Source organism: Perca flavescens, chromosome 10 (genome assembly GCF_004354835.1).
Source record: "Perca flavescens isolate YP-PL-M2 chromosome 10, PFLA_1.0, whole genome shotgun sequence".
NCBI lineage: Eukaryota > Metazoa > Chordata > Actinopteri > Perciformes > Percidae > Perca > Perca flavescens.
The window spans coordinates 6,305,772-6,318,692 of NC_041340.1; the positions used below are offsets into that span (position 1 = coordinate 6,305,772).

General features: G+C 38.9%; 1 protein-coding gene across 2 annotated transcripts in view; it reads right to left on the minus strand.

Annotated features, from left to right (window-relative positions):
• arhgef37 (Rho guanine nucleotide exchange factor (GEF) 37) overlaps positions 1-12,605 on the minus strand; it is a 31,634-nt gene extending 19,029 nt beyond the window's left edge. The window contains exons 1-5 of one of the 2 annotated variants that reach the window (XM_028590181.1): positions 12,519-12,605; positions 11,722-11,829; positions 7,508-7,709; positions 7,020-7,122; positions 2,413-2,939 (exon numbers count right to left, since the gene is read on the minus strand). In XM_028590181.1, coding sequence (XP_028445982.1) covers positions 2,413-2,928 — 516 coding nt within the window. In that variant the 5' untranslated portion in view covers positions 2,929-2,939; positions 7,020-7,122; positions 7,508-7,709; positions 11,722-11,829; positions 12,519-12,605. Of the gene's footprint in view, positions 1-2,412; positions 2,940-7,019; positions 7,140-7,507; positions 7,710-11,721; positions 11,830-12,518 lie in introns of both variants that reach the window. The other variant, XM_028590180.1, reaches the window with a different exon arrangement.
• Between the last annotated feature and the right edge of the window lie 316 nt (positions 12,606-12,921).

Consider the following 12,921-nt stretch of genomic DNA (forward strand, 5'->3'; position numbering starts at 1 on the left):
ATGCAGATGAGACATAATCATTTAACCTAATGACCTGATTACCTCAAGTCAACTCCCAGTGGATGTGCTAGAATCAACGATCATCATACCAACTGCTATAATTAATATGAATCATATTTTGAGTCTTTTCAATTATAGTGTGGTCTAGATCTACTCTATCTGTAAAATGCCCTGAGCTAACTCCTGTTGTGATTTGACACTATAAATAAAATTAAAATTATTGAGTTTCTTTAATATTTTTTTTTGTGGAACTAAAAGAACACTCTGAGTCCAAGGAACAAAATGTTAAAGGTAGAACAGCTATTTCCAACATCCTGAGATGTTAAAAGACAAATACAAAACATGGGCCTATATAAATAAAATACATTAGTAAAATTAAACCAAAAAAATAAATCCACAATGTCACAAAACATGTTGATGGCTCAAATTAAATTAGTTAGCTCAATAAGCTAAGTAACAGGTATTTCAGTTTATATAGGTTACTCAGCTACTCAAAACAGAAAACTAAAATAAATGTTGAATGGCAAAGCAAAAAGTGATTTTGGCAATATAACCGAACTGTGACATCTACATAGCATATAGTGTTATTAGCATCAGCATCATGTCCTTCTTAACCTGAAGTTTCTGTCTTATAACAATTGTAGAGTTTAAAAGTAAGATGTATTCACATATTCAAATGAAATGTCTATCTTGTGCAACATATGCATGTGTGTCTGCTCTCTTACAAGAAAAATGCTAATGCTGAGCTGATGAAGAACCCTTCTGTTTGCCTCCATTCTATTCTAATGAGAGAACAGTGGGCACTGCTGGAAGAACAATCTGCACAGAAAACAAACCAGCAACTTTCCTGTCTCACAATGGCACCATTCATTCACATATTTATCCTATTTCTCGGTCTAGCCGTTCTCCACTGTGCTGCTTCCCCTCAGTCTTTCTCCTGCTGTCCTTCCTCCATCCATCACACTCCTTTACACATCTTTTCAATTCCCTCTTTCATTAATTTACACACATTAGCAATTTGTCTCTCAATTTTAGATTTTGGATGACACAGACCAATTTTATTTTTTGAACGTCTATCTCATCAACTGTTCCTCTATTGACCGGTTAATCTCCTTCCCTTAACAGGTCAACAGCCCATAATTTAGCCCTTCAACTGCTCCTTTTTATTTTGTTGTCATTTCATTATCTATCAGTTCATCTACCGTTCCCTCAGTGCGTTATCATTTTCACGCTCACTCGCACAGCTCAGTCCTTTCGGCACATTAAGCCTGATTCCATTATGTTGTACGAGGCCTCGTTTCATTACCGTGTCAATAATAAATGATTATTTAGCAGTAACAACCAATACCTCAACCGTAATGAAAAGCTAACGATAATAAACCACCGAGCAGCCTCCGCATTACAGTTCTTCTGGAAGTTGCAGTGCCAAATCAACATGTAGTGATTACATTTTAATTAAAAAAGGCACAATCAAAGGGTTGTCCCACAACAAAAATTCAAAACTCAGAACTAAACATGCTCTAAAATTGAGTAGGCTTCAAGAAAAAATCCAAGGTACTTGTCTCCATAAAAAAAATGTAAAATGCCTTTGCTCTAATGCTGCAAATATTTTTGATTAGATAGATAGATAGATAGACAGATAGATCGATCTTTGTACAGGCAGCCTCTTTCTCAGCAAAATCATACCCATGATTACATTTTTTTCTTTATAGTTCTGTGTACTTGCACCTAGGAGCTATACAACCTGTACAAGCAGAAGTACCAAATGCACCTGTTTGGGATGTGGTGGTACAGGATAGGGATAGTTCCCTCATGTGTGATATATATTGTAAATGTAGATCTACACAAATTTTCTATAACAATGCTACTTATAGGTGTGGGGAAAAGAAAAAAATCAATTAATGTATGTATCATGATTTTTTTTTGCCGAAATTTTTTTTAAATGTATTCTTTTCCTCAGAATCGATCTTTTAAATAGTTTTTTAACCAATGATTCACCTACATATTTTCGGTTTATACGGTACTGCAGACAACGACTACATCATATCTGTTTCCAGCTAAATAGACCGAAAGCAGAAAATGTTGAAAATCCACGTTATGCACTTCTTTACAAATGAAATAAATGTCAGACTGGCTGACTGATATGTGATGTGATCTTTCTTCTTAGAAAACTATTCGTTTTTGGAAATGTCTCATGATATATCGTCTTAAATGGTGTATAATTAAATTCATCGCAATACTCAATGCTATCGAATCGCAATACTTCTAGAATCGCGATGAATGAAAATTGCAATACAAATCAAATCGGCACCAATGTATCGTGAAAGAATCAAAATCAGGACAAAAGTATATTGTCCTAGCCCTAGCTACTTAATGCTATAAACACTTAATTTATACCTCACTGATTTATACCTGCAGTTTCTGGAGGTTGCTCTTGATGGTCACGGTGCTAATTTCCAGCAGTCGAATGTAATTCCTCTCCGACTGGACCAGCTCCTCGATGGCCAGCATCTGTCTCTGGGCTTCCCTCTCTTTAGCTGCCACTTCCTCCTCTTCAGACTTCTTTTTGGCCTCTTCTGCCTCCTCTGCCAACCTCTCCTCTGATATTGAGCTGTCCTCTGAGAAACTATCCTGTGAGGAGCGTTTGACATTTTTTCCCCCAGCGGAAGTATTTGTATCCAAAAGTTCCGAGATCTCGGCATGCGCTTCCACAAACACAGAAGCATTCAACTCCTCCTCTGTGCTGAAAATCTCTTCCTCAAACTCATCTGTGTCTGCGGTTTCATCCTCCGTCTCCTGGAACTTCTCTTTCATTACATCTTTCTTGGAGATCTGCTCTAAAGCTCCAAGGGGAGACAGAGCAGATGAGGCCGGCTTAGGGAGAGGAAGTGTGAAGGAGGAGGGCTGATGCCTCCTGGGCACCTCCATGTTGGAGATCACTGTCAAAGCAAAGCAAACACGGTTTAGACCATTTGTTTCCATGTTTTGGAATGGCAAATAATATCTCTTCATAAGGAGGGCTGAACGATTAATCAAAATCCGAGATTTGAAAGAACGCAATTAGCTAATAGTGAAGACCGTGATTAATCTTCAATGAACGTCCAATATTTAGCTGAATGTTTGGTTTTCTTTCCTCCTTTTCATTATTATATTTACTTTTTTTTTTTTTCATAAGATAAATGCTGGAATAATTTTACATATCAAAGAAATGTCCTATTTTCAGTGGCTGTTTCATCTATATTATTTAATTTAACATGATCGTAGAAGATGCGATATTTAGATGCTGCTATTGAACTGAGGCATTACAGAAATTTCAGTTTATCAGAAAGTACTGATTATTTATGTATTGGAATTGTTTTTTTTTTATATAAGTTTAGCTTTTGTTATAAATGTTCTGTGTTTGAGTGTTCAATGTTCCATGCTTATTAAAAGAGAAACACTTATTGCTGGCAGCTCATATCTATGTTCTCATCCTTGCATAAGAACATAGAGCAGTTTGGATGGTGTCTCATGTTAGAATGCTCCATGACATGTTTTATCTGTTACACAGTGAATATTGAACTTTAGCTAAAAAATAAAAAAATAAAATAAAAAAAGAAATCGCAAATTGAATCCAAACAGCAATATCTTAAATTTTTTCCCAAAATCGTTCAGCCCTACTCATAATTAACAAGTTCTTAATAGGCATTGTTAAGCATATTTCCAATATTATAAAAGCATTTTCTTCACATTTAAAACCACAGAGAATACAGAGTTAAGTATGGTAAATGAAAAAATATTAACCCCTTTGTTTGGACTGCAGTTTTCTACTGTAAAAGAACACCCATCTTAACAAGATATAAGTTTCCCCCGGCCCCCCATTATTGATTCTCTGAGCTATCAGGAATTGTACCTCATACGATTTCATGTGACACATAAAATTATTGATTGATTAAGTGCAACTGCTGCATGGTGTCAAATGTCCTCATCCCAGTTTGAACCAGATGGACCACCAGATGTCAATAGCACTGGATGACAAGGAAGCGCACTCCAAACTATACAATCATACCTTTTCTTGCATTTAAGAAATTACGTAAATGTTACAGTAACTAAGTCACCTAATTGTGGTGAAATATCAGCTAGAATGAGCAGTTTTAGCCTTGAGAATAGGAAGAAGAAATAATTATCTTTTAAAAAGTCAAAATAGATGGCTGCTATTTGGGGAGATACACCGGGCCAGTGAAACTTAAAAGTCAAAACACACTTGACGTCTTTTGTTGAGTAAAATCAAGGTATGGACCATGGTGTGTTAAACTTCAAAAGCTCAATACAGGGGCAGTATGAAACAACCAGAAAAGACAACCAGCAGCAGTCAGAAGATAAGGATTTCTGCAGGGGTTAACTTTTTGTAAATCCTCCCCTTGTGTGGTTCCTGTTTTAGCACTGCGGTGTTGTCCAAACAAGTGCAAGAGAAATGTCAGAAGTGACACATTTACATGAAGAGGTGAAAGAATACTGATTGTAGGAGCATGAAACTAGACAGTCAGTATTACATAAACAACCTTTTCAGTTTAAGGACCTATTTGTCTGCAATTAATGTCCTCACCATTTACATGGACAAAACCAACATGTATGTAGTATAAAGAAAGTTATTGTCATAAAAACTCAATTTCCATTTTCTACCCTCTGTCTGTTGTTCACGGACCACAAAAGTGAAGTAAGAGTTTGGAGCTGGATATATCTTCCACATGGAAATTCCTAGAATTTTCAGGGCAGCTAACCCAACATTCCTCATTCCGATTTAAGGTTGTATCAACTAATAATAATAATAATAATAATAATAATAATAATAATATATACTTTATTAATCCCACAAGGGGAAATTACAATGTTTTACAATGTTTTCACTCTGTTGTTATTACACACAGGCCTGAATTACACACACATGCTCAGTACCTAAACATGCACTAATGGAGAGATGTCAGAGAGAGGGAGCTGCCCATTGAAAGGCGCCCCGAGCAGTTGCTCAAGAGCACCTTGGCAGTGCCCAGGAGGTGAACTGGCACCTCTCCAGCTACCAGTCCACCACCATACTTTGGTCCGTATGACTTGAACCAGCAACCCTTGAACCAGCAACTCTCCGGTTCCTAATCCATTCCAACTCCCTACTGACTGAGCTACTGCCACCCCCAAGTGAAGTATATCAATCATCTCATATAAAAATGAACTCCACAAACCCTCAGACAGCAGCATAGCTGCATATGGGATGGCTTTGTTTATATCAAGGTTATCCAACTCATTTTAGTTCTCATACCCCTAATTTGATCTCAAGTGGGCCAGACCAGTAGACCCTTTGGTGGGCCGGTTTGTATTGTTTACTTCACACAGACATTCAGAGAGGGGAGATGTATTGTCATGGACCCTCTGAGCTGGAACACCATGTGTTGACCCACTGGGAGGTTGGCAAGCTGCTTACAGAGCGACTAATGCTGCCACCGCTGTGACAATTAGCCATTACATGGTTCAGCTAAACAGCCTTCTTTAAAAGGATGGACTCTAATGACAGTTTTTATTTTTGAGGCAGTGATTCAATTATAGAGTCTGTGTGACTCATGACCACATCAGCAACTTAGGCTCAGAGTTTCTTCCATGCATCATAGCCTGTAGGGTTGGGTGGTTTCACTCCTGATACCAAAACAAAATATTGTGATACCTTACTTTGAAAATGATGAACATGTTTTTCTACATTACACTCTTCATACTCATGTGTACTGTACTGTTCTTTGAACACATTCAGTCTGTACCAACATACTCGTTACATATACAGCCCTAATAGTCTGATACTGTACATCTAAACAGAGTCACTATATTATGAACGGATATGTTCTTGCAACAATGTCACACAAACAAATTCCTTTGCATTAGTTTTAGCTATTGCACAGAGTGAATCTGTTCTGAATCTACTCGAAAAAGGTCATCAAAAATATGTAACGGAAAAATGAATCATTTAATTTTCATCCGTTTACTCAATTTCAATATGTATACACTCAGTATTACTTTTAGCTAGGTGTAACAATAAACTGGCAGCTGTCTCACACAACAGCCCTGAATTCATCCATACAGTCATGAAGATTATAATGTTCCGTTTTTGCTTTTTGACTTAACTGAAGCCTCTAGTTCTAGAGTGGTGATTGTAATTTATTTATTTTTTTCACACAATAAATGTTAAATTGCCTCTTCTTTTTGTTTTGTTATTATGTGCATGGCTAGACTGGATGGCATTGTATTTTCAGGTGTCCACCACTTGAAAATTATTATTAAAAATAGCTTATGGTGACTGTTATCCTTCATTCTGATCTAATCCTTACTCACAGATTTATCTTTTCCCTCCAACAGACGGTTTAGGGGTATGGCAGCATATGGTGACCCAGAATTGGGTATAACAACGAAAGCTGGATGTCAATCCTCAATACTGTTTTTGGACTGGCAAAAAAAAATCAAACAATCTGCAGCAATAACCAAAACTGGACCAAAAGCTGGCAATGAATACCCGCTTGTTCAAATAGTTCCTTATTTGAATCAAAAATGTTGCTTGTTCTAAACTTGTAGACAAATTTCTTGACAGGCTGCTTGTGTTTAGACATAATGTAACATTTCTAAAAAAAAAAGTTTGACTTAAAATAAAAAATGTAAAGTAGCTTGTAGAAAAACTTGTTTAGAACTCTAAAAGTAAAGTATTCAGAAGAGTATCATTTTGGTACATTTACCAAAACCCAGGTATTATACTGGTGTTACCTATAACCTTTCAACCATTACGTTACTACAATTATGGCACACAAACACACAGAAAAACAAATGACTCGAAGTCACAACCTGACGCAAAAACTTTCTTTACATCCCCCCAAAAAAAAAGAGCTCCAGGCTGAGACATCTGCTGCCCACAGGCAGACCCAAAACCGCAGCAAACTCCACTGTCCTGACAACAGCGGTGTGCAATAGAGTGACAGAGTAGCATTTACATGACATCAGGCTATCATTACCTTATGTAAAGTCCTTGATTCAGCTGTGGTGAACGTCGATCTCACCCCTCTCTCTCGCTCTCTCGGTCTTGTTGTGCTCTGTCCCAACTGAAGTAGAAATCTGCTGCAGAGGAGACGCTGCTGCATTGAAAACACACACACATGCACCAGTGTAACTTTCTCCAGTGACTCACACACAGCAGGCTACTGCTGGGCCTCATGTGGCAGGAGTGTGTGAGTGTATATTCACGTGTGTGTGTGTGTGTGTGTGTTTGTGAGTGTGAGAGAGAGAGAGAGAAACACAGTGTATAAGTGTGTGAAGAAAGGGGGGATGGGAGTGGAAAGGCTGGTGGGCCAGTTATTTTGCAAAGGAAAAGGAGGGGAGGGGGGAGGAAAGGGGACACACACACACACACACACACACACACACACACACACACACACACACACACACAGCTGAATAAGCTGATTGACTGCAGCAGCTGGTGGGAAGAGGAAGTGGCACTTACCCAGGCGGATGCTGATTGGCTCACAGTGTCTCACAAGTGGAATGAAGGACCAATCGGACGACACCTAGATAGCTTTCATGAAACACTGCACAGACCAATGGAGACGGAGCGATGAAATGATTGAAGTTCTCCTCTCACAGGAAACAAAAGCCCCGTGGGACGTCCCATCCTCTTCCAATTGCAAAGGGATTGTCTGGATTTTCTGGTGGAGAGAAGGTAACAAAAAGGACTCACAGCTCACGTCTTTGGATTTTTTCAGCCGTAAATAAAAGATTTATGGTTGTAGTTCATTTCAAACAATTAAACAAACAATTAAAGACGGTGCATGCATGTCCACTGAGCAGCTACTAGTCATTACAAAAGGTATTCAAATGAAAAGTTAAGAGAACTTTGTATTTTGAGAGTCCACAGCATAACCATTCACTTTCCTTCAATATTAAAGATTGAGTTTCCCCTAAGAGAAGGTGGTATCCAGCCGTGCAAATCTCTGATGTTAATTAGAGACACCGGCCGCATTACAATGGAAAGAATTACCCTTGTGGTGCTAAAAGCTTTTTAAAAAAAGGCTTCTGAGCAAGACTAAGAGCCAGAGCTACGCTACAGGCTGTACTTAAACACAGCAGTGCTTTTCCGTAAAATACTAACATCAGCATGCTGATATGCTCACAACGACAATGCTAATATCCAGATTTTTACCACATTAACAGTATTAGTTTAGCATGTTATGCATGCTAACATTTGCTAATTAAATCAAAAATCTAATTGAAATTAAAATTGACAAGGCTGATGGGAATGTCATTATTAGTTTTGCAAGTATTTAGACATAAAACCAAACCAAGGGGTTCTGGGATCATTGAAGTTAAAAGTGCGGCCTGCAGCCTGGTAAAATGCTGTTTCTATTTTAGCTCAAATGCCTCTGGGCGCAATTGGATAGTCCTTCAACCAATCAGACCAACGATCCGGGTGACGTAGCAGCGACAGCGGCATCAACGGGTTGCTGCGCTTCGGTGGGCGTCACGTTGAATGTAAACAAAAAGCTGCTCGTAAAGAGCCCGCCTCAGTGGTTGTGACTGGTGCCTCGATTTGGAAAAATTGGAAATGGGCTTGAATGGGCTCTTGGCCAGACAGAAATCTCAAATTTGCCGGAAGTTCAGCAGGGTTTTCCCAGACTAAGTCTATTTAGTAATAGAGCTGAGTGATCTCATGAAGTGGCGTATGTATGACACGCCAATTCGTATGCCATTATTGGCGTGTTATCAAAACGCATACTCGCTTTTAAGCGTGTTTTTCAACGCCGTTTGGCCTCTATTGACTTACATTACCTTGCGACTGCGTGTGAATTGACGCCGTAGCGAGTAGTATGAAAGGATGAGGATGGTCGGGGTGGAGGATGGGTGAAACACAGGACTTTCACCCAGGAGAGCGGGGATCGTGTCCTGCGTGTGACGTTTCCTTTCCACGTTTGTCGTTTTCCTAAACCCAACCCCGTTCTTTTCCTAAACCCAACCGGTTCTGGCGTGTGACGTTTTCTTTCCACGTTTTTTTCTTTTCCTAAACCCAACCCTCGTGGGACGTTTCCTAAACCCAACCGTAGCCTCGCGATAACACGCCACGTGGCTTTAGAAAGTGGAGTGTATGTTTACGCTGTGACGTTGCAGACTGCGGTCCGCTGTATACAGCGTAGATGTACACGCGGATAGCTCGGAATGCGTACAGATAACACGCCACTTGGCTTTAGGAAAGTGGCGTGTATGTTTACGCGAAGTCATGATGTCATGTTGAATAGAGAGACATCCTTGTGTAACCGGATACCCAAACTGACAAAAACACATTCAAACAACAGTTTGACTTTCAAGGAGGTACTAGATTCTCAGTGACTGCTTCACTCAGCTTCAGTGGATTTGGTTCCACAGCACGAGATCAGTCTGTCATCTCTCATCTCTCACAACACGCCTTTCTTAAACACAGAAAATCTGTTGTTTGATATAGTGCAGACAGGAGCGGTCGCTGCTAATCCAAAAAGTAACAGGGTGGAAATGAAATACTGACAGAGGAGGCAGGATGCAATCATAACTTATTTCATTTTTACCTCCTTCATCATCATTTAGACTTTATTTCAGATTTACAGACTCAGCATTTGTACGTATTTCAATATTTTACTATACTAATTTCCACTAACCTTTAGATGATTCAACAGAACATTCGTTTCTCAAAAACAACGACGAACCAAACACATACACTCAAAAGACCATCTCAGCATGAGCCCTGTCAATAATTAGAACTACGACGTTAGCATGAACCCAGAGACAATGGAGAGATTCATGGAGGCAGGAAGGCAGCAGCTAATCTTTATGCGATCGGTATGTCAGGATGGAATGCTGCAGTTCAACATTTCTTTTTTTTTTTTTTTTACATCAGCTGACTCATGATGATCTGACAACAACTTAAGGTGTGCTGCAGAAGAGTACGGCTTGTGCAAAGTGACGCTTCAGGGAATTTTCAAAACCAAAACCTGCCTTTCTAAAAATGTCCCATTCCTAGAAAGCACTAAGTATACTTTTTCCGAGGCTGTGGAAAAGGCTGACACAGTTATCCTTCTTGTTATCGTCATCACAGGCAGACCGTGAATACTATTGTTATCGGTTTGTTTAAACTCTGATATATCAGGGTGTACAATACTTGCTTATCACATGCGGGCGGGGCCAGTTGCCAGTTGGACTGGAGAGCTTTGAAGTTAATAGTTAGATGGTGGCTGATGTCTGGAGTTGAAAGGCGATTTAAGAAGATCAAGGTGAAAGAAGAGTCAAAACTGGGTGGAGTGATGACGTAAGAAGGCTAAATGTAGAACCATGTTTTCTGTAATTGCAGGGTTGGTCCATTTCCTAGCTCCTTTGCATGCATATCTTTACATAAAAGTGTCCCAAATTAAGGGCAAAAATGACCCAAGGAATCTCAGAGTTTCCATTCCAGTCATCTAACATACATGTAAACAAACAACGCTGTTTAAATGCACCAATAATAGCAGTAGTATGCTTTTCATCACGTTGGCACAAGATTACTGAATGCATTTTAATCTGAGCTCATTTGACATTAAAACAGCAACTTTATTCCCTAATAACTATTCAAAGTGCCCCCACGTTTTGTAAATGCCCTGACTTTTTATAGACAGTGGGGGCAAAAGTTGTCCCCCAAATATTTGTATTTATTTTCTACACTGCATAAAGACATAGATTATCTTTGGTACGGTGCTAAAAGGAAACTATCATATGACAGACTTTGACATCAGACATGTAATACCATCTATCAGCTGGAAATGGTCCACCTCGGGACATCAGGATCTCATTACTTTTCTAGTTCATAATCAATATGACCAGATTACTGCTTTAAGGTGCCCCTCTTGGACAACACTTCAAGAGAAACTTTGAACTGGAAGGTTGCAAAGTCTGTTAATAACCATCATCAGATATCATGGCTGTAAATGAAAGCAGTGACGATTGCATCCTGCCTGTTGAGTCAGCAGTAAACACTCTCTGTCAAAGTCTCAAGTTGCTGCAGCATTACCCACAATGAGTGAAGAATTATTTTAGGATGACTGTGCGTGCCATCACGACTTTAGTTTGCTGTCTTCGGTCTGACCTTTAGAGGTTTACATTGTCTCATGTGGTTTGTTTAGTTTTCACACTGTACTTTGCATCATGAATTCATAAGCCGCTTGATTATTGGTATGTTGTTGACCTGGCATCACACTGGGGAAGAAATATTGGCAGAGAGGAGTGTTGAATAAACAGTAGTAAATGAAACGCAGCGACGTGCTAACATGGAGTTCATTCTGTGTTCTGGGAGACAAGCAACAAGTTACAGTGAGTACTTATAGGCACCCTATCCTTAAATAAATATGTTTTAGAAGAAACAAATAAAGAAATTGGACACTGAAAACTCACTATGCATAAAGAGGTTAAGCAAGAAATACAACAACTGAGTCAAGAAAAAAAGTCAACAAAACTGATGTATTCACAAACTGTTCATACATTTAGTGGGGAAAAAAAGTGGGGAGTCAAACAAATGTGTTGTTTGATTATTTCTTTAAATTAAGAGTCCTATAGCTAAACTGTGAAGCCTGGCAACCAATAGCAAAGATTGTGGCGTGACAGACAGTATGGATACATCCACAGAATGGTGCCCAGAATAATGAGAATAATAAATTGAAGTATTACCTCTGTTCATTAGGTTTCTTCTCTCAGTGTAGCTCCACTCTGGGCACCAGAAGCAGCAGAAGGAGAAGGAAACGTCATGGTAACATTGGCTTCCTAATCACTGGAGAACTGAAATAACCAAATTCAGACAGACTAAACATCATTGTTCATATCACTACACCATGTGCCTGGTCTGAACAACAACCTGCTATTTCGCATGAGGCTTTACAGTTGGCCTTTCCTGTGTCACTTTTTTCTTCTTAAAATCAGACAGAAAGTTAATGGAGAGCTGTAAATTATTTAAATAGCTTCACATATGCATAAAATATAATATACACACATACATGTTCCACAGGTAGCAAGGCATGGAGATGACATGCTGTAAATGTAAAATGTATTTAACAGCATTTATATGTACAATACTGACACACACACGCACACCATAACACTGTGTTAGTTTGTGAAGCCTGCTTTCATTTCATAATGTTAGCATCTTTGCGGCAATACAGTAAATGATACCAGCAAAACGACATTAGCTTGTTTAGATTTTTATCATGAATGAGAGTTGATATGGGCGGCGGAAACCAATTAAGACAATACTCTATACTAAATATATAATATAAATATACACATTTTTTAGGCATTTGCATTTTTTAAGACATGTCTGTTAGAGGACTTTAAACCAACAAAATCTCGTTAGCAACCTGACGCAGAGCGGGATAAAAAGGCAAACCCTTCGTTGTGCAGTCTGTTTGCTGCCTTGTGTTTGGATAAAGACAGAAGAGAATACTGACGAAGAAATGTGATAAAACGTTTACCTTTCTGTCACAGTGCTCTCATCACGTATTTAATCCCGTTGTGATGTCCTGAGCTCTCTCGGCGTTTCTGACAAACTCCCGTCCCGTTTACCTGTTGTCATGTGGGCAGCATGTCAAATTCGCGACAATAACAAACGAGCACGACCTCCGGGGAATCCTTTATCAAAATAAAAGCCATGTTAATTTCAGAGTAAAAGCCAAACACAGGAAGGGCGGATGTTGTGTCGATATCTAGCTATACCTTTTATATATGTCAATGAGCTATACCAATGACTGTAAATATGATAAATTATATTAGGGTTGTCATCATATTTTATGTGTATAAAGTTTGCCCCCTAAAATCATGAATTGATTAACTGAATGGATAACATTTATTTATATTGTGTTGTTGAGAGAAATCAAT